Raw genomic sequence first — 26,164 nt, 5'->3', positions numbered from 1 at the left:
TCAAAAAAGAAAAAAGATAAACAGATAAAGTTTATAATGCTAACTTATGATTTGGCACTTTATATTTGAGATATAAAAGTATTAATACTAAATCAACTCATATAATTATATTTTTATATAGTTTCACGTAAAAATTATATAAATTATCACAAAAATTAATTTTACAACTGATATATTTAATAGTATTATTATAAATATATCTAAATTCTATTAATATAAATTTTAATTAAGATAAAAATAAAAATAAAAATATTATGATTCATTATCATAACGAAATGTTTAATCAAATATTCAGTTACCTAAATATTTCTTAAAAATTTATTTTATATAAATATTTACAATATTAAAAAAGCATAATAATTACTCTAATAATGCCCAAAAAAATAGATTACTCCCTCAAAAATGAAAACACTAAACTACTAAGATTTAAATGATAAGAGTTGCACTTCAAGCGTAAAGTTGTGAGCTATAAAAGGATGAAATTAAAAGAAACAAATAAATGATAAAAATAGAATTTGAAATATACATATACGAGCAACATTTTTCATCTTCTAAAAACAACTTAGATAATATGTGGCGTGGCCCCTGGCTTTTGGTTATCTAAAATGGAAAATATAAGCACCAGGGGAATGGCACTAAGAATAAATTCATCCTCGTTAACAAAATTGTTGAACATGAATATTTAACTACTATAACTTCTACTCCTTGGCCACAAATTTACAATTACTTCAAATGTATTGGGCGGAAAGAATAAAAAGAAACTGGTTGACGAATAATTTGTTCACTTACTTCAAAAGTAAAGAAGAAAAGAAGAACAGAAAAAAACAAAAAAAAAGGTTCCTGTTTACTAAAATTTCATGTACCACTCATCAGTTAAACTGCTTCAGAACCTTCAGCGTTGCCCTCAAAATAGGAGTTTCTCTCAAAACTCCCAAGGATCAAGAGCAAACAAGGACAAGGATCAAGAAGCAAGGAAGGCAGGGCGAAAAAGTTACATTCCTCGTCTCCTAAAAACTGAGGGACATCTTTCAATGCCTTGACAAGAGCATGATTTTCACAGCAATGCAACAAAAATGACAAATGAAGACCAGGAACCTAGATTCTCAGTTGTGCACATCCAAGAATTGTGCCTCGGCACCTTGACATGGGAGCTGCCTGTCGCCAAGTTGGTCTCTCACCCCCAACTGCCAAGATATCAACATCAGACATTGGTTTGATATCCCAATTCCATCTATCTGGGCCAATCACCCCTCCAATCACATAGATATCATCCCCCAGTCCAGTCATGGCAAATCCAATCCTTCTGCGGAACTCGGAAGCTGACACCACTACCTTCCTGACTTTACCCTCCTGCTTGCATATTAGTCCATGGCTCATCACATACAAGGCACCATGAACAACTGCCATTGGACCTTGTAGCCAATTATAATCTTCAACTGTCCATCCAGCCCCTACATTGTCCAATACTTGCACTGCTGATAAGCCCTTGTGCAAGATGTGCACCTTTCCCCCAATAACTATTCCAGAACATGCCGAGTTGTGAGTTCGGTGCAGATCAGGTATCGGGATCCAGACATCTTTCTCTGGATCATACATTTCTGCTTGAGATATTGACTTTCGACAACTGGTGAAACCACCTGCAACAACTATCTTCCCCTTCAAAACACAGCAAGCAAACATTGCACGCGGCACTAGCATGGATGCACGGAGGGCCCACTGTCTTATTACAGGATCATATGACCAAACTTCATTGGTCGCAAAGTTTCCATCCTGGTCGCCAGTCAATGGGTCTACTGCATCACTACCACCACCAAGTACATATAGTTTTCCTGCAGTCGAGACAACACCAAAGTGGGCAAGGTGCCTGATTTTTGAGGGCAGAACAGGAAGAGTAATCCAAAGGTCTCGAAGAGGATCATAAAGCTGCCACAAATTCTCAGGTTCAAAAGCACACACGCATAGTAGATCTTCTGCTGAACCAACCTCCTGTCGGGCCTTGAATAGCTCAGGACTACGAATGGCAGATCGCCATGAATGAGAGACAAGTTCTAACTTGGGATGGAGGTAAAAGGGAACCCGTGCAATGCACCTGATAGCAATGGCATCTGGAAGACCTTCAATCAGCTCAGACATACTAATTACTGTTTCACCTTATCTCAAATAATTCTTCACTGGTGAACTAGTTGGTAGACTGGTGAGATAGGTAGACTATCTGGTACAGTAGAATGAGCAAGACGGTTAAGCAAAAACCAAGTCATAGCTGAGCAATTTCAAAATTAGTGTACTCATAGAGATACACATGAATATCTACAAAAATGAGATTACTGCATTTGTGTTTAGATAGCATTTTAAAAACATTTGAAAGACAACAATTTTAAATAGCAAATAACCAAAATTCCACAATGGTCATCCTTGACATAGTTACAAAAAGGACTAGAGGATATTATCATCTCATTTATTCCAACTTTAATAAAACTCACCTATTATTAAGTCATAGATCTAACAAATCTGACCGAATAAAACTCTAGGTGCAACTTTTAAAAAAGTTAGAACAACCAAACCAGAAAGGGAAATGAAAACAGCATGGCAACACATGCATGATAATAAATAATGGAAATCTCTAACAATGTCTTTTTATATCATTCGAAAGCTCAAACTGATAAAATAAATTATGTCATAATCTTTTAATCCTCACAATTCCCTGTAAGCATATGCAGCAGTAAAAATAAGTTCATCTTTGATCCTGCATCATCTTGAGCAAACATTTCTCTGTTGAAGGTACCCTAGGATTTCTATTTGCCTTCACAGTGTAGAATCTATTTGGAAACTGAATTTTAATCCTATAACCGCCCAATAAAACCATGAAAAATTATCAAAATCCTACAAGATATGCAACCAAATGTGTATATTTCAAGGGGGTGTTATGAACTCCAACTTTGTTTAATAAGATGAGACCCTTTAAAGTGCCAGGAATATCATCTGATAACTAGGTTTCATGGGATAAGCAATACACATTTCATATTTTCAATGCAGCAATAAAACCGCAAGCATAAAACAGTCACCTCTTTGATGGATTGATGATGCATATGTTAACATTATAGCAAGAGAAAATTACAAGTCAACCAGCAGATTACGTAGTAGAATCTTCAAAGGGCAGATGAATATCTATAAAATGAGAGTATTGCATTCGTGTTTAGATAGAATTTAAAAAACATTTGAAAGAACAATTTTAAATAGCAAATAACCAATATTCCACAATGGTCATCCTTAACTAACAAACAGAAGAAATACAGTGAGAGCATTTTATCTTCTTGGAACTATACTTGTCTTGGGATAAGAACTTCGAGCAGGTGAACTTCTTGTCTAGAACCTTATATAGCCATTCAATTCTTAGAAACTATTAAGTATATTTGTAACTTGTGAAATTCATGATACTAACAAGCATTTGTGCTCCTGTAGTTTTGCAAGTAAAATAGCATCTAGCACACCGACTATGGTATTTCATGGAAATATTAGAAATCTGCTGAAGTAAGGAAAACAATTGTAACAACCTCAAATCTATCATCTATATTTTAAATCCTGCAAACATACACCTATATGCTTGCATCTTTAATTACTGAAAATCAAAATAAATCTCAAGAACCATAAATACAATTCCGCTCAATGAGTATTCTTCTGTTAATTTGACTTCTAAGTAATTAGAAATGTTTGTATGAACACATCGTTAACTCGTTATGATTTTTTTCACCATAAAAACTGAACTTTATAACACTGTCAAAAAAGTAAGTTTTCCAAACAACTGCATTTAAATAGGATGAATAGTGCTCTATTCAAGACATTGGAATGGCAAGAATATTATGTGTCAATAGTATCCATAAAACATAACATACAATAGCTAGTAATGAATTACTAAAAGGAACCAGAAACTAATAATATTTTAGAACTACTTTATCAAAAGAAATTCTTTAGTTGAGATTTTTTGGGTGAAAAGAAAGTAGGCTTTTCTGATTATACACAACTTAATCAAATCAGCAACAAAAACAGCTATTCAATTAACTGAACGAGCAGATATAAAAGGAATTCAAGTACAAATTGGGAGGCGTCTTGATGAAAAAATGAACGAATCAATTCACATCCCAAATTATGAACTTCCATTCAGAACAAATAAGAAAATAAGATTTAGAAACAAATGTGCATAATGCTTATCAAATACAAGCATCATGCTCCAATATTCCCAACTGTTCAGTCATCCAAAATTTCTAGGAAGCTTAACTCTGCCATGATCTCCAATTCACATAATAATCATCAGCTTTTCTTTAAACACATCCACAAAATTGGGTTGCCATTGCAAGAAAAAAGAAATAGAGTATCATTTATGTGGTGGGATAGAGGGAGAAGATGAACCACACTACAGAAATGAACAAATGAATGATACAAAGGAAGAACAGCAAAAGCAGCAACACTAAACCTAACTAAATGATTAAATGAGCATTAGGAACTATATTATACTCTCAGAAGTGCTCAAGAGATTTGGATTTAAATTCAGTGTTACATTGAGACAACCACTTCTCAAACAATCTTCTAACCTCCATTGAAGTACACAAGAGAGCTTCAATCCAATTAATATTTACTTCCAAACTTCTACAGTGTTTAAACACCTTCATTGTACATGGGATTGGATGAATCCCAGGCAACCAGAATTGCAAGTATCATCATGCTCAAAGCTTGGGCTTCCTAAACCAAATATAGGTCATTCAACAGCAGAAAACAGCAAATTAATGACAAAGATGCAGACATATGTAGGTATTTGTAAAACTGATGCATAAATCATATAAAGCCTCTTATATTTTACCAATGATTCTATGTATACTGACTATGCAAAACAGCAGAGTCCAAAAGACTGAGATATCAGAGATGGTATTTGCAATGAATTCTTAAGCAGATCCATTCACAAATACACAGAATTGATTGATCATGAAGATTCTACACACAATTTTGACAAATAAAAATATCTTAAGCATTCAACACTTCAATTTCATTTAAGGAGAAAAGCCAGTATGCAAAACCAGAAATCTAATTTCTCACATGCACATAAACTCATAAAATTGACAGGAAAAGGCGAAATCTCAATCGCCAATAAAAGTACAGCGTTTAACACATGCAAATCGATGTCAAACTCTGGACTTTTCCATTAACATAAAAACGCATTTCGAAACAATAAACAAAAGATAAAACAAAAAGTAAAGGCTGTGGGAAATCAGTCTAACAATTTATTCAATTAGAATGCAATTAGAAGACAAACACTCCAAATTGAAAATCAGAACACCCAAATTCAGACCCAGAAACCAAAAGGAAAAGAATACACACAGCGTGGCACAAAAAAAGAAAAGAAAAGAAAAACAAGGAAAGAGCAGTTTCTTAACTTAAAAGGCAAAATCCAGTTCGAATTTAGCAAAAGAAATAATGGGTATTCAAGAATTTCAAAATCGAATCAAAAGTGAAAGCGAATTATACATCAAAATGAGTCCTAATCCTACAACCGTTTCCTTAAACAAGAAGAGAGAGAGACACAAAAGACACAAGCTTTACCTGAAAGGGGAAGAAAAAAGAATTGAGAAATTTTGTTGTGTCGCTTAGATTTCAATAGCGGAAGGGAGACAGGGAGAGAGTAGCGTAGGATTGCTTGAGAGAGAGAGAGAGAGAGAGAGTAATTTTAACAGCCAAAGAAAAGGCAAAAGTTACAAAAACAAAGCTTTAATAGTAATAGAGATTATAGAGAGAAAGAGTGAGATGTTTGTTTGTTTTGTGTTTTAATTTTTCAGCTTTAATCAATTAAAAAAATCTCTTCTCTAATTATAATTATAATTTGTTTTCTTCTAATGTTGCTTGCCCTAATATCAGAATATTCCCACTAGCCCCTTTTCTCTTACCCTGCAAAAAATGGCATTTTTGTTATTGCTGAAACTGTTTTATGTGTGCTTGGTCGACACGTTCTCTGCACGTGGTTTAACTTCAATTGCAGCAATAGAAAGTTATACCCCCTTATTTTGATTTTTTTTTTAAAAATAATTTATTGACCAAATGAAAACGACCAAAGCAGACTCAGTTACATCCCACAAGTAGAGGCTGTTCTTGACAAAGTTACACTTAGTTAGGTCTATGCAATTTGTTCCTGTCTTTGTTTGGTTAATTGAAGCTCAAACTTTTGTTTTTTTTGTCAGTTTTTATACAGAGATATGTAGTTATTAGAGAATCAAAACAGTTTATTCTCCAAGATCGCTAAATTTTCAAGGAGCTTCATCGTCTGTCATTATCCTGTGAAGCCAAAGTGTGGTTAATGTATTCTCCATTCTTGACTGCAATCGCCACTACTTTCGAATAGTACCTTGCTGTCTTTCTTTTACTTATTTACTAGTCATTGTTAGCGTTTTTTTCTTTTTTATTTAATCTCCCTGTCAAAATAAACCATCTAAACCCTAATCCTGTAAAATAATGAGTTTCATTTTTTCCATTACAAGTTTCCACCAATTGATTGGTCAAACAATCCACGGAATTTTTATTCCTTGCCAGAAGCTTCTTTTGACAATGATTATATGTTGAAGTGGTGACTAAATGTCTATGTGCCAAATTTGCATCATTTTACGGTTTAAATCAAGAATCGGTTTTATTTATTCATTTTTAAGTACCGGAAGCAATACATACAATCAAACCCATTATAATACTGTTCCGGCAAAAGTTTATAGGCATAGGACATACCCGTCCAAGAACATAAACAAAAACAAAAATGCAATACAGGAATTCTATGTGTATAATTAACTATAAATATATAATTAATGCTGTAGCAAAAGATCAACAGATCAAGGTCGCTCAGAAGGCCGAAGCATACGATGCGACGAAGAGCAAGAAGAAGAAGAAGAAAGAGGATGTCGACTTCGTGGAATTTCCATCAGATGTTCCATTATCTGTTGTTGGTACTGTTTTGGATCCACCGTTCCCTGCAACAATACACCACCCAACTGAACATTGGTGCTAATAGAGCCACTGATTAAAACTGTTTACTAAATTTAGATATAATCCAAGAAATTAAGCTTCATAATTATATTCAAGCTGAATTTTTGACTGGGTGTGTGTCAAAATTGAGCAATTTTAGCTGATTTTTGAAGTAATAGATTTTGTTAATCTAATTTCTGGGGAGAACTAAATTCAATTCCTCCTTTTCTTGTGTGTGTCAAGAATGTCAAGTGGCTTTTGATTCTGACGAAGATAATTAGAAACAAATTTATACCTGTAGAAGGAGAATCTGGTGTTCCTGATGGAGAATCGGCAGGTGAGGAGGCTGTTAATACATTATAATAAAATGAATTAGCTAAGAGCTTTTTTTTCTCCAAATTAGACTACAATCAAAAGAAAGAAAAGCAATCAGGAAAATTGACAATTTCTTACCAGTACCACCACAACGGCTAATAGGTGGAGTCTGGACGTTGCAAGTAGTAGGGAGAGCCAGAGCTTGAGTTTGATTAACATTGATACCAAGGGAAGAGGCACCGCCATTAAGCACCTCACATAAACACTGAGGCTGTGACCTAACCACACTGGCAAGCTGTGTGCAACACTGTGAAGATGGGGTCGATGAATTTCCTGTAATGTAGTTTAGGCAAGGAGACATGCTTATCAGCACATTGGTGCAGCTACTTGACTGTGCCTTTACTCCCCCTGCGCACCATGTCGCAGCGACAGCAAAGGTAATGAGTATGATCTCCATCCTCCTGGCTTCCATTTTAGGAAACTGCTTAAAGACTAGAGCGTTCGTGGAATTTGGAATTAATATGTAAAGCGACAAAGGCTGTGAATAATGTATGTAACTTCAAATGTTTGTGTTTTAAGGGAGATGAAATGGGTTTTGGGTTTTATAAAGGGAAGATTGTGAAGAAAAGAGTGGCAACTGGGTAATATGGTTCACCAACTTTTCCTACTTTTATTAACAGAAACTTTGGTAAACAACTTAACTAGCTAAGTTTGAGATTTTTACGAACTTATATTGTTATTAGTAAAGCTAAGACTTATGTCTCTCTCTCTCTCGTCTGGTCAGCTTTTTGCATTGCTTCAAAGAAAGCATTTGTGACATAAAAATGGAACTCTGATGCTAATCTAAAATGAAGCTGAGAAGATTTACATTATACCTACTTCCTTTCTTTCTTTCTTTTTCTGTTTGTTACAATAGGTACTTTCTTTGTGTGCAGAATGAAAATTCACTATACAACTCTTATTATTGCATATTTAACATGCCACTAATTGCCAATCAATGACAAGGGTTTGTGATTGGTTTCATTAGTCCATCCTGTTTACTCATTTACTATTCATTATATTTTAGAAACTGATACCATTGCAAGTTTATTGGATCTTAGGCTATATTATGGATCCATTTGGATGGTTAGCCCATAGATTCTTTCAGTCCATATGTATGAAATTGGGTGGTTGTAATCATTATTGCTTGACATGATTACGGTAAGATGCGTACCAGCTTGCTTTTGGAGTGTGAACTTGACATGGGCTGTTTACTTTATTGCAATTCAAAGTTGGAGGTCAAAGGATTATTATAAAATGAAAAATTGGTCAACTATTCAATTTATGCAGATCGACCAATTGGCAAATTGCAATTTTTATAGTCTGTTTCAAATTGCAATTTCTGTGAGCAGGTTATGTTTGATTTACTCCTAAATTGGGAATATATTGCAATGCTCGGACAATTTATTTATATTTAAGTAACTTGAATTTAAGTAGAATTATGTCTGATTTTGAGCATAATGTTTCAGTGATTATAATTCTATTTGTTATTTCAGAAACAAAACTGAAATGGATTTCTTGTTTTCCTCTTTTTAGATGGACCAAACAAAACCTTATTGTTGGTGGTTTCTTAAATACTTGTCTTGGCTACTTTCATAATATGCTGCAGTTCACTAAAATGCATATTTTACTAAAGAAATTTCAGTAATAAAATCAGAGTAATAGTAGCTTCTCATTCATGCAACCATTTCACACATAATACATCAGATAAACAATTCAATAACACTAACTCCACAGGATTACAAGTTCATAATATATAGCTGCAGATAGTAATAGTAGTACAAGCTCCAACTCTTCATCTAAAACTCAAAATCTAATGACATTTGAAGCACAAGAAGCAGTGAAAATGGTGAAAATGGTGAGATGAAGTTGAATCCTTGTGATGCTTGCAGCTGATGTGCCACCTGCTGCTGGGACTATCTTAGAACCACCTCCTACATTCATTTATTGGAATAGTAAATGATCACTAAAATGTCAAAATAACTGTCCTGTCAGTTAGAGAACATTTTGTTTTCGTTTGTGATTGGACTGTTACTTCATACCTGCAGGAAAGCTTGGAATTGATGGTGTGTTTGGAGTTTCAGGTGTATCATCCGAAGAATCTGCTGGAGGAGTCAACGGAGAACCTATTGGTGATGTTGCTGGGCCATTATTGGCAGCTGAAAAAGAAAAAAAAAAAAGTAATCAACCAAGTTCAAACCAATATATCTGTACCAAAATTCTTCTTATACAATATAAACTATTAGAGCTGTGTACCGTTGCACTGGCTAACTGGTGGTGTCTGCACATTACAAGCTCCGGGGAGTGACAGGGCAAGTGTTTGGTTAATGGTAATGCCTAAAGATGAGCCGCCGCCATTAAGCATTGCACAGAGACACTGTGGCTGAGATTGAACAACGGTAGCCAGTTGTGAACAGCATGAAGATGATGGGGTTGAGGAATTTCCTGTGACATAATTTAGGCATGGGGCTAAGCCCATGAGGGCACTGGTGCAACCTGATTGAGCGACGGCTCCATGACAAATCATCATCACGAGAACCAGAAATGCAATCATTTCAACCCGTTTTAAAGCCATTAGGATTTGCTGAATTTCTGACTAGGAAAGATAGCTAGAATGAAGATTGTTAGATTTCTGTGTATGAGAATACAGTAGAGTGAAGCTTGACAGTAGGATTTATAATCTTAAGATAGTGTGGATGAGAATCCGTTAGTTATATTTGGATAGCCAACTTTTTACTAATCTGGGAGTTATTTGGTACAAATGTTCTAAAACGCTCAACCATACTTGCTACTTTGAGAGCTAAGTTTCTTATATGCCTAAAAATATAAAGTTCTATAGTCTGGCTTGTTTGTTTTGACCACCAACTTTTTTATGATATTAGGAGTTGTGAAGTGTTAATTTTGAGGTATATGTTCAAATTTATGACTAAGTTGCCAGCCCAAGACTTTTAAATTGGGATTGTTTGATTCTGATTTAATTAATATAATTCATTTGATCAGCGTAGAGCTTCTAAGAAAGCACATTTATCAGACTGAGGAAGCTACTGCAATGCTGAACACAGACATCCAGTTCAACTTGCAATCACAAGTAATTGAGATGATAAAATTTTCTATTTTGGAGTTTATATTTCAGTAAGCATGTAATATTCTATTATTCACTAGAGTTCATATATCAGCAAGCATGTAGACATAAAGCAAGAGCTGAGATTTAGCTGTTCCTGGAGTCTCAAGTGATCTGTATTAGCCTGCCAAACGTTTATACTGGGTATTGATTGTCCCAGTCAATATCTAAATGCAAAATATTTTGGTTTCGAACAGAAAGGGGAGAACTTAGTATAGGTTTACTAGGCATGGGCCCTGTAACATGTTATTTGACAGTTACTTTTGGTTAGTAGATACCCATATTCTCCAGTTCCAGGAAAGAAATTTGTATTTGGAATTGGAAGACAGAGTGTAATGTAAAGGTTCAGTAGAGTTTTCTCATTCAAAATCTGGCCAAATCACATGAAGTTTACTTTTCTCATAAGCACTTTGGTATTCTCTTTAGTTCTGCAGCTTTTAGCAAGTTCACACTGCAAACGACTCAAGTCATATTTCCACTTTCTTCTAATTCTACATGACCTTTAGAAACTTTGAACTATTTCTTATCAAAGTTTTCTTGCATACCCTTTTTCTACTGTTTATTTTATCATTTTGTTCTTAATCTCAAGGAGGAAGAATAAGAAGCCTTTGTTCTTATCTTCCAAGAAAGTCTGAGGACCCCTCAATTCATTTTTCATTAAACAACCAAACAAATGATAGAGTCACACTTCTGCTCATGGAAGCACTAACTTTAACAGATTAGAACAGATTGGAGAATAGAATTATAATAAATACTAGTACGGCAGGCAACAATTCACTGTGGAAGATTCACTCTCAGGATTTGCCAACAGTTTGAGCTGCACCACACAATGAAGAGACCCAAAGGAGCATGAATAGGAGGGGAGAATTCCTCGACCAAAGCTTAAAACCTGATGCTATCTGAAGCACATGAAGCAATGAAAATTATTAACAAGTGAGATGAAACTGCATTCTTGTAATGCTGGCTTCTGATGTGCCACTTGCTGTTGGGACAGTCTTGGACCCAGTTCCTGCGATCATCCATGAAATTATATAATTAATATCAATTTACTTACAAAAATTTCATTAGAACATCAAATTTTGGTGGTAATTGATAAGTTTTTACCTTCAGGATTTCTTGGCAATGATGGTGTATTATCTGCAGAATGACTGACTGAAAAGGTTTATGGACCATTGGCCCCTGATTAAGGTAAAAAAAAATTACATAGTTTATCCAATATAATCAATATTCTTGTTATTCTGTTACATACTATGACAAGTAATTACATAGATAAGCTGATTGTTAACATACCATTGCACCGACTAACTGGTGGTGTTTGCATAATACAAGCTCTTGGGAGTGATAGAGCAAGAGTTTGGTTTATGCTAATGCCCATTGATGAGCCACCACTATTAACCAGTGCATAGAGACACTGCGGCTAAGATTGAACAACACTAGCAAGCTGTGAGCAAGAGGAAGATGATGGGGTTGAGGAATTTCCCGTAACATAGTTTAAGCATGGAGCTAAGCCCATGAGAACTCTAGTGCAGCCTGATTGAGCAGTGGCTTCAAGACAAAGCATCATCACGAAGACCAGCAGTATACCTAATTGAACCCCTTCTGATGCCATTTCGATTCTTCGGATTGTGGAAAGGAAGAAGGCTAGAAATGTTCAATTGTTATTCAAGCTCAGGAGAACCGTTCTGATTCTTGGATTTTTTGAGTTCAGGGTGAAGCCTGATAGTGGAATTTATAGATGAAACTAACATGGATGAGAATTTATCAGCTAGAGACGACCAACTTATTACTAAATTAAGGACTATTTGGAAGAACTGTTGTAAGAAGTTCAATCATTCTTGATGTCGGATAGTTTCTCTCTAACTTTTCTAACTCGGTTGCTGTAGCAACATATATATATATATATATATATATCATGATATGAGAAGCATGTGCTCATGTATTGTAGCAGTGTGTGAATAGTTGGTTGGCCAACCCTTTTTCTTAAACTTGAATTATTAAAGGTTTAAACACTTGATATTGTTCATATTCTCTTGGAAATTTTAAATGAGTAAAAATATTCAAAATCATTGTTTTTTACCAATGCAGAGAGTTTACATGATTAGTATTATTTTGTTTCAGAAAGCTCATTTAATTTTGACACGGGAATATAATTTTGGATACTAATTATAGGACACAAAGGCATAGTTGGTCCAGTAAGATAATAACTCTAACCCTGATTATGAAGCAGGTATGCATAAATCAAGCCTGTATGCACTTTGCAGGAGCTAACTGAATCATTTCCCTCTTCCGTGTTAAATTTTACCATATTAACAACATGAGATTTTGAATCATATATCAACTTTCTGTCATCTGTTGTTTAACCTCAAGAGTAAGGAAGAGGTTAGGATTGAAGGATTGAAAATTTATTCGTCCACATGAAACTGTCATTAACAAGATGTTTTCCTCAATGATACAATCATTCATCAAATCAAACAAATAATAAATCACACTCCTTGCAGTAGAAGCAAGAATCATCTTGAACAGACCAATACAAAATCCGATAAAAGAATCATAACCATCACTAATGCGCGCCACCAATTGCTCTGAAATATTCAGATTCAGATTCAGAATTTGGTGATAGTCGAACCAGACCACAGAAGGAAGAAAGCCAAGAGCATGAAATGAAGGGGTGCTTTGATGATACTTCCATCTGATGTTCCGTCTGTTGTTGATGGGATTGTTTTTGATCCAGCACCAGTTCCTGCATTTATGAACGAGTTGTCTTTAGAAAAAAAATCCATTGCTAGCAAAACCAAACCATAACTTATCAGTAATTTATTTTCAGGAAGAATTAAGCTCAGTTTGTACATGCTTTACCTGATGAAGGAGGAACATTTGATGCTGATGGAGTTATTGCAGGCTCAGGTGTTTCATTGGATGAACCTGGTGGAGAATTGGTTGGTGAACTTACTGGCGGAGTTACTGAAGTTGTTGGTGAAGCTGCTGAAGTAGGTGGAGCTGCAGAAATCGTGGGTGCGGTGGCAGCTGTTTTACCAAAGTCAATTAGTAAGTATGCAGCAGCACTAAATATTGTTTGAGACGACAACATAAGCTGAAGCAATTATGCTTTACTCCAAGGATGAATCCAATTAACAAGTGGGTCTTCTCATATTGTTGATAGTATTGCATAGACTAGAAAGAAAAAACTTTCATTTCCTGCAAATCCTTTGGCTCCAAGAAAATAAGAAGTAATAACGCATACCTTTACACTGGCTAATTGGTGGGGTTTGCACCTTACAAGCACCAGGGAGAGACAGAGCAAGAGTTTGGTTTATGGTGATTCCAAGAGAAGGACCGCTGTTATTGAGCAGCGAGCAAAGGCATTGTGGTGATGATTGGACGACATTAGCTAGGTTCGAGCAGCAAGAAGCTGATGGAGTCGATGAATTTCCTGTAATATAGTTCAGGCATGAGGCCAAGTTTGTGACTACACTGTTGCAGCCTGACTGAGCCATGGCTCCACCATATATCATGGTCACAAGGACCAGGACTAGGCCAATGCGAATCCTACTTGAAGCCATTGACTGTATGTGGAAGTCTTGGCTGCCTAGATTGATCAAGAAAGGAGGACAGAAGGTCTTTGGTGGTCAAATGTTTGGTTAGAATTCGAGGTGTGGAGCTAGGTTTATATAGAAAGCTTGTGACATACAGACAAGTATTTTGGTACATTCGGATTACCTACTTTAACTAAACCAAAGGTTAACGTGTCAATTTTCCCGTTCATTATATGTATTTATTTCATCACTTTGCTATAAAATATGAATGCTTCATTTTGCTTCTTTTGATACTTCAAATATTGTTAAAGAAAATTGGGTTGCCATGAATTGAACTCCTAAACTCATGCATTGCAAGATTAATAGTTGACCATTAAACTACTGACTCAACAGCCATCTACTCTACCCGCAGACAACCCAAGAAGTACTACTAAAAGGGGAGGAAGTGGGCGTTTAGATCTTCACTTCTTGAACCTATAAATAAAATCTTAAAGAAAATTAATCACTGTTTCTTTTTCGACCACTCACCTTCTTTGTGCTTACTGTAACCTACTCTGGAGAAATTCATTCTTACACTGAGTCTAACTAAAACTCTCTCATATTTTGTTTGCACTCTAACGTTGGACTTCTTTTGGAAGGTGTCATGGTAGAAGCAAGAGATACATATAATTGTTGATTATCGATTAGTATAATTTATCTCTTAATTAAACCACTTATTCCAGCTGAAAAGAAAATGGCATGCCTAACATTAACCTAACTCGAACTCCTGTCTCCTTAGGTCCAAAGACTAATAAAAGAAAATGAACCAAAGAGATTCCTTCAGCCATGAGAATTAGTTATAGCAGTTGAACTCCAGAATCCATTTCAAATCTACCTGTTCTTCTCTTCCAATTATTTATTTGAACCCTTTCAAAATATAAATGCTTTTCTTATATTGATCCAACCCATTCATTTTTTTCTATACTCTTCCATTTAAGCCATTCAAACTTCACTTCTTTTTTATTTTTAATATTAATGGAAAATCTCAAGATTCTTCAAGTAATTGCAATGATATCAACCATTATAGCAATTTCAGTGAATGGGCAAATTAGCACACCATGCACAACCTCAATGATCACCAGCTTCTTCACACCATGCATAAATTTTATCACTGGAAGTAGCAACAATGGCAACTCCCCAACTACAAGCTGCTGCAACTCATTAAAGTCACTTATGAGTACCAGCATGGATTGTGCTTGTCTGATAGTAACAGCTAATGTCCCTGTTCAATTACCAATTAACCGTACACTAGCAATTTCTCTACCCAGAGCCTGCAAAATGAACGGCGTGCCATTACAATGCAAAGGTGAGACTTCATCTTATCACCTCTGAATATTTCGATGTTCTGTCAGTGCCCATTAAGTATCGTAATGAGGATTTCCTTTGTCTTTGCAGCTTCTGGTTCTCCTCTTCCAGCTCCAGGTACTACAAACGGTTAATGGATCCTTTACAATTCTTATCACTGTCAAAAAGCATAACATGGAAAAGATCTTTAAAGTTAAATGTTTCATTAGAAAAAGAACCTTGATACGATTAAGTTCTTGTTAAGAGATGTTTGCTCATTCTTGGAATCCCAACCTTGGCTAAACATTTCTATGTATTGTATTGACAGGTCCTGTCTTGCTAGGGCCAACTCTTCCACCTCCATCTGCTGCTCCTCTTAGTCCAAGAGGTAATCTGTTTTTAAGCTTTTCATTGAACTAATTTAAGTGGTAAGAGTAGTGTCCTGATATTTCCAGTTCTTGATGAAATAAAGATCTTGATACCAAAAGCTGTGCATACCTGAACTATTAACCAGTTATTTTACTTTCTGCGTCGTAGCTTCCAAAGCAGTTGCACTGGCTCCAGCTCCAGAGTCTGAAACCATTCTTCCATTGACACCAGCATTCCCACCGGTGCAGGTAGAAGCTCCGACAGCAAATACCGGGATTCGACCAGTTCTGAACCCCTCAGCATCAATATCGTCCAACATTTCCCCACCAATTTCTCTTATAGTATTAACAGCAATCATTGTTCTGAAATGCAAATGCTACCAAATAGTAGCCTGTGTGTTTCTGATGTAGCATCTTTTATTTCCGGGTTCCAGCTGAACTTGGTGAAATCAAATTAATGTCATTTTATCGGGTGAAAGAGAAAAGAAAAAGGGGGAATGAAAAAGATTGGTTTCTTTGCATCTCACATTTGACAAAGAAGAATCAATTAGTGTCTAAATTAGGTGCTAAATTCAATTGATGAACTAAGCCATTCAACTACGATATCGATATCTATGAATTGTCATAAATAAATATGGATAATCCAAAACCTAAAAAGAGCGTGAGATAGTTTTTTGTCTTCCTTGATTTTTTGTAAGAAAGGGTAGACGAAGTCAACCCATTAACTGGCTAGTTGTATTTTTAGCAACATCTAATCATGCAAGTAAATCCCAACCACAAGTTTCGCCAAGTGTTTGGTTTGAATAAAAATGACAATTCCTATAAATGGAAACTACGGATGCATTAATTCAGAAAGACAAACTTGCCAACAAATAAAAGTAAGGAGAAAAGGAAAAAACAATGGGGAAGAAGCTTGTTGCATTGTTTGTCGTGTGTATTGTGGTAGCAGCAGCTATGCAGCTGTCCGCAGATGCTGCTGCTACAGAGGAGCAGTTCAGATCATGCTTCAATAACTGCAAGAAAGAATGCCAAGCTGATGGTGGCGGTGGCACTTATTGTGAGATGAAGTGTGACACCGATTGCTTAGCTAAGGAGGCTGCCGGTAAGTTGTAGTTAGAAATCTCTTTTCCTAAGAATTTACCTAAAGAGTTCATGACAGTTGAATTTAGGCTTCAAATTTATAGATCGATCAAGCAAATTTCCAATTAATTGAATTGGGCGGTTAAATTAATTTTCTTTAACGCATCTTTGTTTTGTCTGTGTGCAGCCAAGTTGGGCATAAGCTTGGGTTGATGTTGTGAAGCCAACAAGACAAGCATGCAGTTCTCCTCTAGGGATTGAGGAAGAGAAGTACAATTAAAAAAGAAACAGATGAGAATGTAATAAAATGACCACATTATTTATGTCAACTGTAGAATCTAATGTTTTGTAATTTGGTCTTATTAAACTAACAAAAATCTTTATTTAGTTTTGGAACCCATTTAATGTATCATTACTATAATCAATTATGTACAATATTTATGTCTTGATTCAGTTCCCCACAAAACTGATCTTAATTAAGTGATAAATTCAGGTAATTCTATAAACATATAAATTCAGGTAATTCTATAAACATATAAATCTTCAAATTTTTAGGATGAGTGGCAGGTCGATATATATTAATTTCTAAATTTAAAGTTTTCTTGACAAGAGTGTTTAATTTTTGACACGTAAAATTTTTATCTTGGTATGTGTATTACATTTGACACATGAGATTCAAACTTATGTATAATTTTATAAATTTTTTCTATTAATTTATTGATTAATAAATTACATTCCCAATTAAACACGAACTCTAATTTTAAAAAATAATGATATTAATTATATTTTAATATTATATTAACTAATAAATAATTTTTTAATCATATAATAATACTAATTTTATCATAAGTATATTAATTATATTCTAATACTATATTAACTAATAAATAGTTTTTTAATTAAATAATGATATTAAATCTATTCTAAAAAGTAGCTCATTAATTATATTTTAATACTATATTAATTAAATTTTTATAATCAGATAATGATTCTAATATAAAAATAATATTTTAAAATAATATTTATAATATTATATTTAATAATAAATTAAAATTTTAATTATATAAGAAATTTTTAATTTTAAAAGTAGTGATATTAATTATATTGATATGTTAATTTATAGTATTAAATAAATAATTTTTATATAATTGTATTAATAAAATTTTAAAAATTATGAACATTTAAAAATAGTTAGTTTATTATTATTTTTTAAAATTTTACAAAATAATATTAAATATTAAAATTTTTATTAAATTGTGTTTATCAACTTTTATAATGTCATGTAATACACGCTAAATGACTACTTATGTTAAATTCAAAATATTTTGGTATCTATTACCTTTTTTATTATTATGGTCAATTCTTGAGGAGTAATATTTTAATAATATTAGATATAATACAACAATATTTAAGTAAAAGTTGAAGGACTCAATGGAGAGTCCAATGAAGAATGAGTAGTTGATTGATCATCTGATAAAAGTTGAAGGGCTTCAAAGAAATATCTCACCTGTTAGTACGAGCACACCTTTAAAGAAATATTCCCATTAACAAAAGCCCAGGCAGTTCTTGGGTTAATCGGTCAAAAAAAAAGAAAAAAAGAGTTGCAGGGTTTATCATCTTAAAGTTTCTAGGATTACCAGTTGAAAAATGGGTTGGAAAGCAGCTGAAAGGCTAATCAGGCACTGGAAAGTACTTAGAGGAGATAACGTAAGAACACTTTTCATTATTATCGCATCTTTTACTCCTGCCAGAATAATAAATTTGTTTAATGTTGTCTAAATTATTTGCATTATCAGGTAATGATAATAAGGGGAAAGGACAAAGGTGAAACTGGAGTTATTAAGCGCGTCATTCGTTCTCAGAATCGTGTTATTGTTGAGGGTAAAAATCTGGTGAGAGTCTATTCAGACCTTCCTATGGTTTATACGATAAATTTGGAAAACGAGAAATGCGTTGTGATTTAACAATGTATTTAATCCCAATGAATTTATAAAAAAGATATCTCTTCTTTCTGTTTTTTTTTTTTTTTTAAATTGCTGGGTTTTCTGTAATTGCTTGTTAATCTGTGAGTTAGGAGCTCAATTTGTGTTGCCTTATCCCCTGGAAGTGAGATGGATTAATAATAAGTAGTGATTTTTTCCCCTTTTGTTAGTGGTTCTGTCTTCTAGATGAATATCAACTTAACTTCATGTTAATTCGTCCATTTCCCCTTCTCGTTTTATGATTGTAGGTGAAAAAGCACATCAAGGCAGGTGAGGGTCACGAAGGTGGAATCTTTACAGTTGAAGCCCCAGTTCATGCCTCAAATGTTCAAGTTCTTGATCCAGGCACAGGGTATGGTTGGACTCAAGGTTTGATTAGCAATAATGTTTTCTTTTGTACTTTCTCCTGTTTTGTATTTTCAGTCAAATTTCAAAACTATGTCTTCTGTGCAGGAAACCTTGCAAGGTTGGAGTTAGATATCTAGAAGATGGTACCAAAGTAAGAGTTTCCAGAGGTCAAGGGGCATCTGGATCTATAATTCCTCGTCCTGATATTTTAAAGATGAGAACAACTCCAAGACCCTCTATAGGTATATTATCAGAGCTTATTACCTTTTTATTGCAACTTAAAGGGTTAGCATTAAGGCATGTTTTGCAACTGCTGCATTTAAATAGAGACTTATTAAAATTTCGCTTTAATTAAGCTAAGCTTAGTAATTATCTCCATCGTGTTTATTTTATGACCTTCCAAAAGTAATGATGGAGGGAAATGCTGCACTATCAGTAAATCTAGTGCTTGAAACCAGAACAAATGCTTAGGACATCTCGTACAATGACGATTCATGAGGCAGAAAATAAAATTATTGAGGTCAAAATTCAGAGGAATAAACCATTTGCCATGACTGGAGGGGTAGCTTGAACTGTTCTCATTCGAAAGTGAAGCTTTCCAAACATACACTTTGTTAGCGGAAGTAAATAAGTAATCAAACTTGATGAAGTTTTTAAATTTATATCAATACCATGCACTTCAGGTTTTATAATTAGTGGAACAATAAAAGAATGAGAAACTAACTTTGTTAGAGAATTGCAAGCTTGTTGCAATTTTGGTATTTGCAGCCATTTTGTTGAGGCATGAAATATCTCAGTTATTGTATATTTGAACCTAGCTGTGATGAATTTTGGGGTGTGTGATATTAGGAGCAATATTTTGAACGTTGGGAGCCTAATGGACAAGTACCATAATTTTCTTCATGGATGAGGGATTCTTTTGAGGTTCTCCAAATTTTTGCTATGGTGTACTGTGTCTCGCCGGTGGTAAACACCTAAACTTCTGATAGCAAATTGTGGTTTCAGTGAAAATTAAAAGACTTGGGTATTGATTAGAGGAATGAAGAGATCAAGAGGAGGGGTGCTTCTTTGAAGGATAAAATAGATATCATATTGCTTAATGCTTTTTAGTTAATAAAGTAATCCGAATTCTTAGTTGTTTCTGTACAGAGTGAAGTAATTGGGTAGGCTGAATCCACTGTATGTCTGTAGAGTATAATATTATTCCAATAGGATTTTACCACATAAATAAAATTAACCATGTTATAGAAGTAAATTGTGTTAGTATAACATGCTCCTGTTGGATTAGTCTACATCTCAATCTGCATGCCTAATGAAGAATCCCCCTTAAAGGTCATGCATCTAAGCCACACTATATGTAGACTTTTAGGAAATGACATTTATATGGAATTTCTTAGACTAACATATGTGCCAAGCATAATTTTAGAGCATATTGAGATGATCAGTAAATTTTTTATGACTTCTCTGGTTTTTGAGATATGTCTGTCAGCAAATGAACAGATCACCTGTTGTTTCCCCTTTGGCAGCTGGTCCTAAGGACACTCCTATGAATCTTGTGTTGGAGAGGACGTATGATCCTAAAACTGGGAGGGGCATGCCTGACCTTTGAAGTATCCTTTTTCAAATTTACGGCAGACATTAGACATTTTTAATGGAGTTGCAGGAGCTTTTGAATCGGATATAACGGCAGATGTCAAAACATAATTATTCCATAAGGGTCTCAACCGTGAAGTTCCAATTTAGTTGGTGAAAAAGAAAAAAGAGGTTTAGATTTCCAAGGTAAATGATAGGAAATATTGTTTGAGCTTATAATTATCTTTGTTCTTTAGAAGTTTTTATCCAGAATAAGTTATAAAAACGTTAAAAAGTTTTCACTAATCAGTTTAGTGGAACTCAAATATATTTAATTTCTTATTTCAGTTTCTTTTATGGCAAATATGGAGTCTGTAATGAGCAGAATTGTCTCAAATCAATTGAGCTTGGAATGGTAATTTGATGATATTAAGGCATACAACAGTCCCTTTAACAAGAATATTATTATATGGCTAATTAAATGATGTCTATAACGATTATAGAAATGTTTTGCTGTTTGAATTTTCAAGTTAATGCATTGGCTTTCTTTCGAATTAAAAAAAAAAAAAAAAAAAAAAAAAAAAAATTAGTTGCAATTTAAAAGAATGAGTATTGTATGGAAGAAAATATAAATTGTTTATTTAATATTGTCTGAAAGATATATTTAGAAAAGTATTCTTTTTTCTTATATTATATATTTTATGATTTTTTTTTTTAGATTGGTAGCGGCTTTTTAGTATTTAGATTTTTAAATTTATATTTTTATATTATTATTAGAATTTTCTAAATTTTTTTCATAAAATATTAATTCTTTTGTGGAGTTCATGGAGTATCTGATTATCTTATAGAATGATAATGGTATTTGAATTTTTCTTGAATATATTTGAGGGATCTAATAAATAAGAAATGCTACTAATAATTTTTATTTTCTTTTACTAATAATTTTATAATCGAGTTCATTTATTTATTTCTATTAATATTTGATCAAATTATACTATAACTTTTTAATACATATAAAACTATAGATATATATGTCAGAACCAGGATGATTGGGCTTTTAATTAAAGGACTAAAATGGAATGGCTAATAATTAAAAAGCTAAATCCAATTACTAGGATACCAATGTGATAGGACACCAATAATGACACTGAGATTCACGGTGACAATATTCAAGGACACAACTTAATAGGATTTTTCTTCTTGTTTTGTGTCAATAAACTTGTAGTACTTATCTAACTTTTTCTGGAGTGTTCAAGGAACATCCATTTGAAAAATGAAAAATCATTGCATTTTTATGAACTTGGACATTTTCTGATCTATTCTACAGCGGGACAAAGGACAAGTACTATATATAGAGCTCCACAACAAGGCTCCCTGACCTTTGCTTTTCCATCCTCTATAGGAATTGTCCTTTGTTGTTACATATGATACGGCATCATTTGTTCATGTCATTTACTCAGAAGATTGGACAAATAGCTGAGCAAATTCTTTTTGTATGTATATATACGAAATGATAATTATCTCATAAAAAAATAAATACTACGATATTTTCAAATTCAATAGTACTAATTGATAGTAAGATTAAATCATTTCAAGATAAATTATAACATAAAAAAAAATCATCTATTGTTCTACCTTTTCTCGTGATGTATATTACTCGAATGGATTTTGCATCCATTGCAAATGCATGTGAAACAAGATGAATCCAAATAAATAATTTATCGTTCCACAAATCACTACAATACGTTATTTCTCTTGTTGTTTTATTATGCAAATAATCTTTTTTCTGTTTTTAAATTTTGACTTATTAAAATAATTTACATCACAAGCTGAGGATAAACATTAAAGAGTCTACGATGATGTGTGTATCGAGCTATCTTTTTTCTCGACTAATATGTCTATTAACATCTATGTTCTTTTTTTTCATTTCGTTCTACTTAAATATAAATTTTCATACATTTAAAATTAAATAAAATTTATAATTATTAAAAAATATAATTTTTATGACATTAAAATCTTTTTTAATTTAATATTTAATTTTATTATTAAAATATAAATTTGTTAATAAAATAATAGCCATATATATTAGCATCATATTATATTATATAAATAAATTAGAATGATAAAATAACAAGATAAATTATAATATAATAGATTTTTTAAATAATATTATATAAGATAATATTTTTTAAATAATATTTTCTAGAATTTATAATTTATTACAATATAAAATATATTTTTATTTACAATTCATCAAACTTGTTATTATGCAATTTGAATATAATTTATTAATATTTATAATTTTTATATTTTAATTTTAAATTAAATAAAAAATTAAATTTAAAATGATAAAAATAATTAATTAATTTTTAAATAATAAAATTTCAACCATTCAATAAAATTTTTAATGATTATATTATAAAAAGTATGAAAAAATTCCTAATCCATCATATTTTAATAAAAGTTAGATAAGATCAATCATGGACGAATCTACTAATGCTGAAAATTGTCAATTTCTCGAAACAGGAAAAAGAGCAAAGCAGAGGATTATAGCAGGGCGGATATTTACACTCCGAGCACGCAGCTTAAATCAAAGCCCAACGACGACAGACTAAAGAGAAAATAAGCAAATTATGCGACCCACACGACACTAATTGCCACGTGAACAGTACATTGTAGAAATATAGGCGTGTCGTTTTGCAGAGTTTAGAAAAGAGAAAGAACAAAATATATATATATATATCAACCCGCTAACGCAAAGGCTCAATACATTGTCGCTTATCCGCATGATATATATTTGTTCTTGAGCCGAAGAGCTATTACGCGGCGATTGATTTCTGAGCATGATCGACACGTTAACTGGACACTCGTCTCCACGCATGCAACCTTCTAATCTAATCCAGATTTTTGTTCTCCTTTGCTCCATTATAAAAACCCGATGCTCATCTCCACTGTCTTCATCGAAGTCGAATTGAAGCATTGAAAGTCAAAAGGTCAACAATGAAGCTTTCTATAATATCTGTTCTTTTCGTTTTTGTTCTCTTTACTGGCACATTAGCTCAAGCCACAACAGACCCTGAGCTAAAGCAATGCAAACACCAATGCAAAGTCCAAAGGCAATATGGTGAGGATCAGAAGAGACAATGTATGCGGAGGTGTGAGGAGTATTACAGAGAGAAGGAGCGAGAGCGTGAAAGAAGAGAAGGAGAAGGAGAAGGAGAAGGAGAAGGAGGAGGGAGAGGCTCTGGTCATAGAGAAGAAGATGACTGGGATGTTTCAAGTACTACTGATCCTGAAAAGAGGCTGAGAGAGTGCCAAAGGCAGTGCGAGAGGCAAGAGGGACAGCAGCGAACACTTTGTCGACGTCGGTGCCAAGAGAGTTATGAAAGAGAGCGCGAAAGAGAAGAAGAAGGAGGGCGCGGTGAAAGAGAGCACGGAAGAGAAAAGGGAGGAGGGCGCGGAGGAAAAGAAGAGGAAACTAATGAAGAAGCAGAGGAGAACCCTTATGTGTTCGATACTGACCAATTTACTGAAAAAGTTAGGACCGAACATGGATCTATTTCTGTTCTCCCGAGGTTTACTAAGAAATCAAAACTTCTACGTGGAATTGAAAATTATCGTGTGGGAATTCTTAAAGCTAATCCTCAAACGTTTGTAGCTCCTAGCCACTGGGATGCTGATGCTGTTCTCGTCGTTGCTAAAGGTATACGAATAATTATATGTTCCAAATTTTAATCTATTAACGGTTCAGTGCTAGTTGTGCTCATTTTACTGATTTTGATGGATCAATTGATTTCAGGACGAGGAACTGTAACTCTGATCCATGAGGAAGGAGAGAAAAGGAGCTTTAACATCGAAGTCGGAGATGTCATGAGGGTTCGTGCAGGCACTCCTGTCTATGTCATCAACAGGGATGATAATGAGAAACTTTATATTATCAATTTCATCCAACCTGTCAATCTTCCTGGCGAGTTCGAGGTAATAATTTAGTTTCCAAAATCATAGTTTATTAATTGGTTAATTTTTCGACTGGCGAGTAATTTCTGGAAAACTGATCGTCTCTCGATGCAGGCATTCCGTGCAGCAGGTGGTCGTGAAGATGAGTCTTTTTACAACGCTTTCAGCTGGGAGCTGCTCGAGGCTGCCTTTAAGGTGGATGCCTATACATTCAATTTCCATATGATGTGATTCGATTTATATATGAGCTAATTGGGTCTTTGTCTGATATCAATCAGACTGATAGGAGGAGGATAGAACAATTAATTACACAAAAGCAAGAGGCGATTGTAAAAGCCTCTAAGGAACAAATCCAAGCTATGACGCACCGTGATCAGGAAGGTGGCACCATTTGGCCTTTTGGAGGAGAATCAAGTGGCGCCCCATTCAATCTTCTACACAAACGCCCCGTTCAAAGCAACAACCATGGTCAGCTCTTTGAAGCTAGACCTAATGATCACAAGGAGCAGCTACAAGATCTCGACCTTATGATTTCCTTCGCCAACATAACTAGAGTATGCACATTATCACCCCCCTCGATTTTTTATTTTTTATTTTTTTATTTTTCTGCTTTCTCATGTTTCGATTCGAATGAACCGTCCACTATTTATAAATTATAATGGGACTTTTTATGCACATATAGGGATCAATGGCTGGACCCTTGTACAATTCAAGGGCGACCAAGATAGCAATCGTTACGCAGGGTGAGGGCTACATGGAAATGGCCTGTCCTCACTTAAGCGGTGGTTCTGAGCACCAAGGAAGGAAGGGTCAAACTTACGGGCGAGTAAGGTCGCGATTGCGACCTGGCACAGTATTCATTGTCCCTGCAGGCCATCCAGTAGCCACAGTAGCTTCTCCCAACAATAACCTGGCAGTACTTTGCTTTGAGGTTAATGCCCAAGGCAACATTAGATATACTCTGGCAGGTAATTAAACCTCGTCAAATTAAATGAAAAATGAATGCTTACTGTTTTTAGTACTGCGATAATCTGGAAAACATGTTTCAGGGAGAAATAATATTGTGAGACGGTGGGAGAGGGAAGCGAAAGAGTTGGCTTTTGGCGTGCGGGCAAGAGAAGTGGATGAGGTTTTCGAAAGCCAAAATGAAGTGTTCTTCTTTCCGGGGCCACGAAGGCAAGAGTGGCAGGGTCGTGCATCAGCATGAAAGCTAAGGATGGGAGTGCGAAAAGAAATATAAATAAAAAGGAAAAGAGGTGTTAATTCGTCTGAGAGAGAAAAGTGAGCAAACCCATTTAGGGTCTTTGTAATGTGAATACTGTAATGTTGTTTTGATAACATAAATAAGGGGAAGGAAGAGTAGTACATGTGAATGGATATGTAAATGTGAGGATCACTGCTCACCGGTGCCCTACTGCTGCTTATTAAATAAAATGCTATATTTTCACTATACAAGCGCCTTATGCTTCTTGCATGTCTCGAGTGCATTTTATACTTTTTATTTTGTCATCATTATACAATAAAAGAAAAAAATTA

At 34.2% G+C, this 26,164-nt stretch overlaps 8 protein-coding genes across 9 annotated transcripts; 4 read left to right on the top strand and 4 right to left on the bottom strand.

Annotated features, from left to right (window-relative positions):
* Window positions 1-668: 668 nt before the first annotated feature.
* Window positions 669-5,893, bottom strand: LOC8275439 (F-box/kelch-repeat protein SKIP30). Of its 2 annotated transcripts, XM_025158361.2 has the most exons (3): window positions 5,590-5,893; window positions 4,587-4,734; window positions 669-2,212 (listed from the first exon to the last, which is right to left on the bottom strand). In XM_025158361.2, the coding sequence occupies exon 3, from the start codon at window positions 2,131-2,133 to the stop codon at window positions 1,096-1,098; it is 1,038 nt and encodes a 345-aa protein (XP_025014129.1). In that variant the 5' UTR covers window positions 2,134-2,212; window positions 4,587-4,734; window positions 5,590-5,893; the 3' UTR covers window positions 669-1,095. The 2 variants fall into 2 exon arrangements, with proteins under 2 accessions (XP_025014129.1, XP_002524761.1); XM_002524715.4 differs by lacking the exon at window positions 4,587-4,734 and having other exon boundaries at window positions 5,590-5,891.
* A 752-nt stretch (window positions 5,894-6,645) lies between these two features.
* Window positions 6,646-7,995, bottom strand: LOC8275438 (non-specific lipid transfer protein GPI-anchored 5). Its single transcript, XM_002524714.4, has 3 exons — window positions 7,444-7,995; window positions 7,286-7,336; window positions 6,646-6,995 (listed from the first exon to the last, which is right to left on the bottom strand). Exons 1-3 carry the CDS (start codon window positions 7,775-7,777, stop codon window positions 6,868-6,870), a joined length of 513 nt encoding a protein of 170 aa, XP_002524760.1. The 5' UTR covers window positions 7,778-7,995; the 3' UTR covers window positions 6,646-6,867.
* Window positions 7,996-8,997: 1,002 nt separating this feature from the next.
* LOC8275437 (non-specific lipid transfer protein GPI-anchored 5) lies at window positions 8,998-9,986 on the bottom strand. The gene is made up of 3 exons (XM_002524713.3): window positions 9,601-9,986; window positions 9,387-9,503; window positions 8,998-9,278 (listed from the first exon to the last, which is right to left on the bottom strand). The coding sequence occupies exons 1-3, from the start codon at window positions 9,917-9,919 to the stop codon at window positions 9,151-9,153; spliced, it is 564 nt and encodes a 187-aa protein (XP_002524759.1). The 5' UTR covers window positions 9,920-9,986; the 3' UTR covers window positions 8,998-9,150.
* A 2,859-nt stretch (window positions 9,987-12,845) lies between these two features.
* On the bottom strand, window positions 12,846-14,112 carry LOC8275434 (non-specific lipid transfer protein GPI-anchored 15). Its single transcript, XM_002524710.4, has 3 exons — window positions 13,707-14,112; window positions 13,322-13,489; window positions 12,846-13,205 (listed from the first exon to the last, which is right to left on the bottom strand). The coding sequence occupies exons 1-3, from the start codon at window positions 14,023-14,025 to the stop codon at window positions 13,069-13,071; spliced, it is 624 nt and encodes a 207-aa protein (XP_002524756.1). The 5' UTR covers window positions 14,026-14,112; the 3' UTR covers window positions 12,846-13,068.
* An 818-nt stretch (window positions 14,113-14,930) lies between these two features.
* Window positions 14,931-16,210, top strand: LOC8275433 (non-specific lipid transfer protein GPI-anchored 16). The gene is made up of 4 exons (XM_002524709.3): window positions 14,931-15,343; window positions 15,433-15,459; window positions 15,650-15,709; window positions 15,859-16,210. Exons 1-4 carry the CDS (start codon window positions 15,013-15,015, stop codon window positions 16,098-16,100), a joined length of 660 nt encoding a protein of 219 aa, XP_002524755.1. The 5' UTR covers window positions 14,931-15,012; the 3' UTR covers window positions 16,101-16,210.
* Window positions 16,211-16,439: 229 nt separating this feature from the next.
* LOC8275432 (major pollen allergen Ole e 6) lies at window positions 16,440-17,216 on the top strand. Its single transcript, XM_002524708.4, has 2 exons — window positions 16,440-16,791; window positions 16,957-17,216. Exons 1-2 carry the CDS (start codon window positions 16,590-16,592, stop codon window positions 16,980-16,982), a joined length of 228 nt encoding a protein of 75 aa, XP_002524754.2. The 5' UTR covers window positions 16,440-16,589; the 3' UTR covers window positions 16,983-17,216.
* Window positions 17,217-18,195: 979 nt separating this feature from the next.
* On the top strand, window positions 18,196-21,108 carry LOC8275431 (50S ribosomal protein L24). Its single transcript, XM_002524707.4, has 5 exons — window positions 18,196-18,476; window positions 18,566-18,661; window positions 19,000-19,103; window positions 19,205-19,341; window positions 20,626-21,108. The coding sequence occupies exons 1-5, from the start codon at window positions 18,417-18,419 to the stop codon at window positions 20,706-20,708; spliced, it is 480 nt and encodes a 159-aa protein (XP_002524753.1). The 5' UTR covers window positions 18,196-18,416; the 3' UTR covers window positions 20,709-21,108.
* A 2,510-nt stretch (window positions 21,109-23,618) lies between these two features.
* On the top strand, window positions 23,619-26,078 carry LOC8275430 (vicilin Cor a 11.0101). The gene is made up of 6 exons (XM_002524706.4): window positions 23,619-24,374; window positions 24,471-24,649; window positions 24,743-24,823; window positions 24,907-25,182; window positions 25,311-25,596; window positions 25,678-26,078. Exons 1-6 carry the CDS (start codon window positions 23,672-23,674, stop codon window positions 25,833-25,835), a joined length of 1,683 nt encoding a protein of 560 aa, XP_002524752.1. The 5' UTR covers window positions 23,619-23,671; the 3' UTR covers window positions 25,836-26,078.
* Window positions 26,079-26,164: the final 86 nt, after the last annotated feature.

Source organism: Ricinus communis, chromosome 1, assembly GCF_019578655.1.
Source record: "Ricinus communis isolate WT05 ecotype wild-type chromosome 1, ASM1957865v1, whole genome shotgun sequence".
Taxonomy (NCBI): domain Eukaryota; kingdom Viridiplantae; phylum Streptophyta; class Magnoliopsida; order Malpighiales; family Euphorbiaceae; genus Ricinus; species Ricinus communis.
Note: the sequence above shows the minus strand (reverse complement) of the source record. Positions and strands in the feature narration are given on the sequence as shown.

What these genes read in the sequence shown, in the direction of transcription:
- LOC8275439 (XM_025158361.2), bottom strand. Translation starts at nt 2,133, where the DNA reads ATGTCTGAGCTGATTGAAGGTCTTCCAGATGCCATTGCTATCAGGTGC.
- LOC8275438 (XM_002524714.4), bottom strand. Translation starts at nt 7,777, where the DNA reads ATGGAAGCCAGGAGGATGGAGATCATACTCATTACCTTTGCTGTCGCT. An exon ending in TAGCCGTTGTGGTGGTACTG is followed by an intron (nt 7,337 to 7,443) that starts GTAAGAAATTGT and finishes ATGTATTAACAG; the next exon opens with CCTCCTCACCTGCCGATTCT. An exon ending in ACCAGATTCTCCTTCTACAG is followed by an intron (nt 6,996 to 7,285) that starts GTATAAATTTGT and finishes GTATTGTTGCAG; the next exon opens with GGAACGGTGGATCCAAAACA.
- LOC8275437 (XM_002524713.3), bottom strand. Translation starts at nt 9,919, where the DNA reads ATGGCTTTAAAACGGGTTGAAATGATTGCATTTCTGGTTCTCGTGATG. An exon ending in ACCAGTTAGCCAGTGCAACG is followed by an intron (nt 9,504 to 9,600) that starts GTACACAGCTCT and finishes TTTCTTTTTCAG; the next exon opens with CTGCCAATAATGGCCCAGCA. An exon ending in AATTCCAAGCTTTCCTGCAG is followed by an intron (nt 9,279 to 9,386) that starts GTATGAAGTAAC and finishes AAATGAATGTAG; the next exon opens with GAGGTGGTTCTAAGATAGTC.
- LOC8275434 (XM_002524710.4), bottom strand. Translation starts at nt 14,025, where the DNA reads ATGGCTTCAAGTAGGATTCGCATTGGCCTAGTCCTGGTCCTTGTGACC. An exon ending in ACCAATTAGCCAGTGTAAAG is followed by an intron (nt 13,490 to 13,706) that starts GTATGCGTTATT and finishes TTGGTAAAACAG; the next exon opens with CTGCCACCGCACCCACGATT. An exon ending in AAATGTTCCTCCTTCATCAG is followed by an intron (nt 13,206 to 13,321) that starts GTAAAGCATGTA and finishes TCATAAATGCAG; the next exon opens with GAACTGGTGCTGGATCAAAA.
- LOC8275433 (XM_002524709.3), top strand. Translation starts at nt 15,013, where the DNA reads ATGGAAAATCTCAAGATTCTTCAAGTAATTGCAATGATATCAACCATT. An exon ending in TTCTCCTCTTCCAGCTCCAG is followed by an intron (nt 15,460 to 15,649) that starts GTACTACAAACG and finishes TTGTATTGACAG; the next exon opens with GTCCTGTCTTGCTAGGGCCA. An exon ending in TGCTCCTCTTAGTCCAAGAG is followed by an intron (nt 15,710 to 15,858) that starts GTAATCTGTTTT and finishes TCTGCGTCGTAG; the next exon opens with CTTCCAAAGCAGTTGCACTG.
- LOC8275432 (XM_002524708.4), top strand. Translation starts at nt 16,590, where the DNA reads ATGGGGAAGAAGCTTGTTGCATTGTTTGTCGTGTGTATTGTGGTAGCA. An exon ending in CTTAGCTAAGGAGGCTGCCG is followed by an intron (nt 16,792 to 16,956) that starts GTAAGTTGTAGT and finishes GTCTGTGTGCAG; the next exon opens with CCAAGTTGGGCATAAGCTTG.
- LOC8275431 (XM_002524707.4), top strand. Translation starts at nt 18,417, where the DNA reads ATGGGTTGGAAAGCAGCTGAAAGGCTAATCAGGCACTGGAAAGTACTT. An exon ending in AAGTACTTAGAGGAGATAAC is followed by an intron (nt 18,477 to 18,565) that starts GTAAGAACACTT and finishes TTGCATTATCAG; the next exon opens with GTAATGATAATAAGGGGAAA. An exon ending in TTGTTGAGGGTAAAAATCTG is followed by an intron (nt 18,662 to 18,999) that starts GTGAGAGTCTAT and finishes TTATGATTGTAG; the next exon opens with GTGAAAAAGCACATCAAGGC.
- LOC8275430 (XM_002524706.4), top strand. Translation starts at nt 23,672, where the DNA reads ATGAAGCTTTCTATAATATCTGTTCTTTTCGTTTTTGTTCTCTTTACT. An exon ending in ATCTTCCTGGCGAGTTCGAG is followed by an intron (nt 24,650 to 24,742) that starts GTAATAATTTAG and finishes CTCTCGATGCAG; the next exon opens with GCATTCCGTGCAGCAGGTGG. An exon ending in TGCTCGAGGCTGCCTTTAAG is followed by an intron (nt 24,824 to 24,906) that starts GTGGATGCCTAT and finishes GATATCAATCAG; the next exon opens with ACTGATAGGAGGAGGATAGA.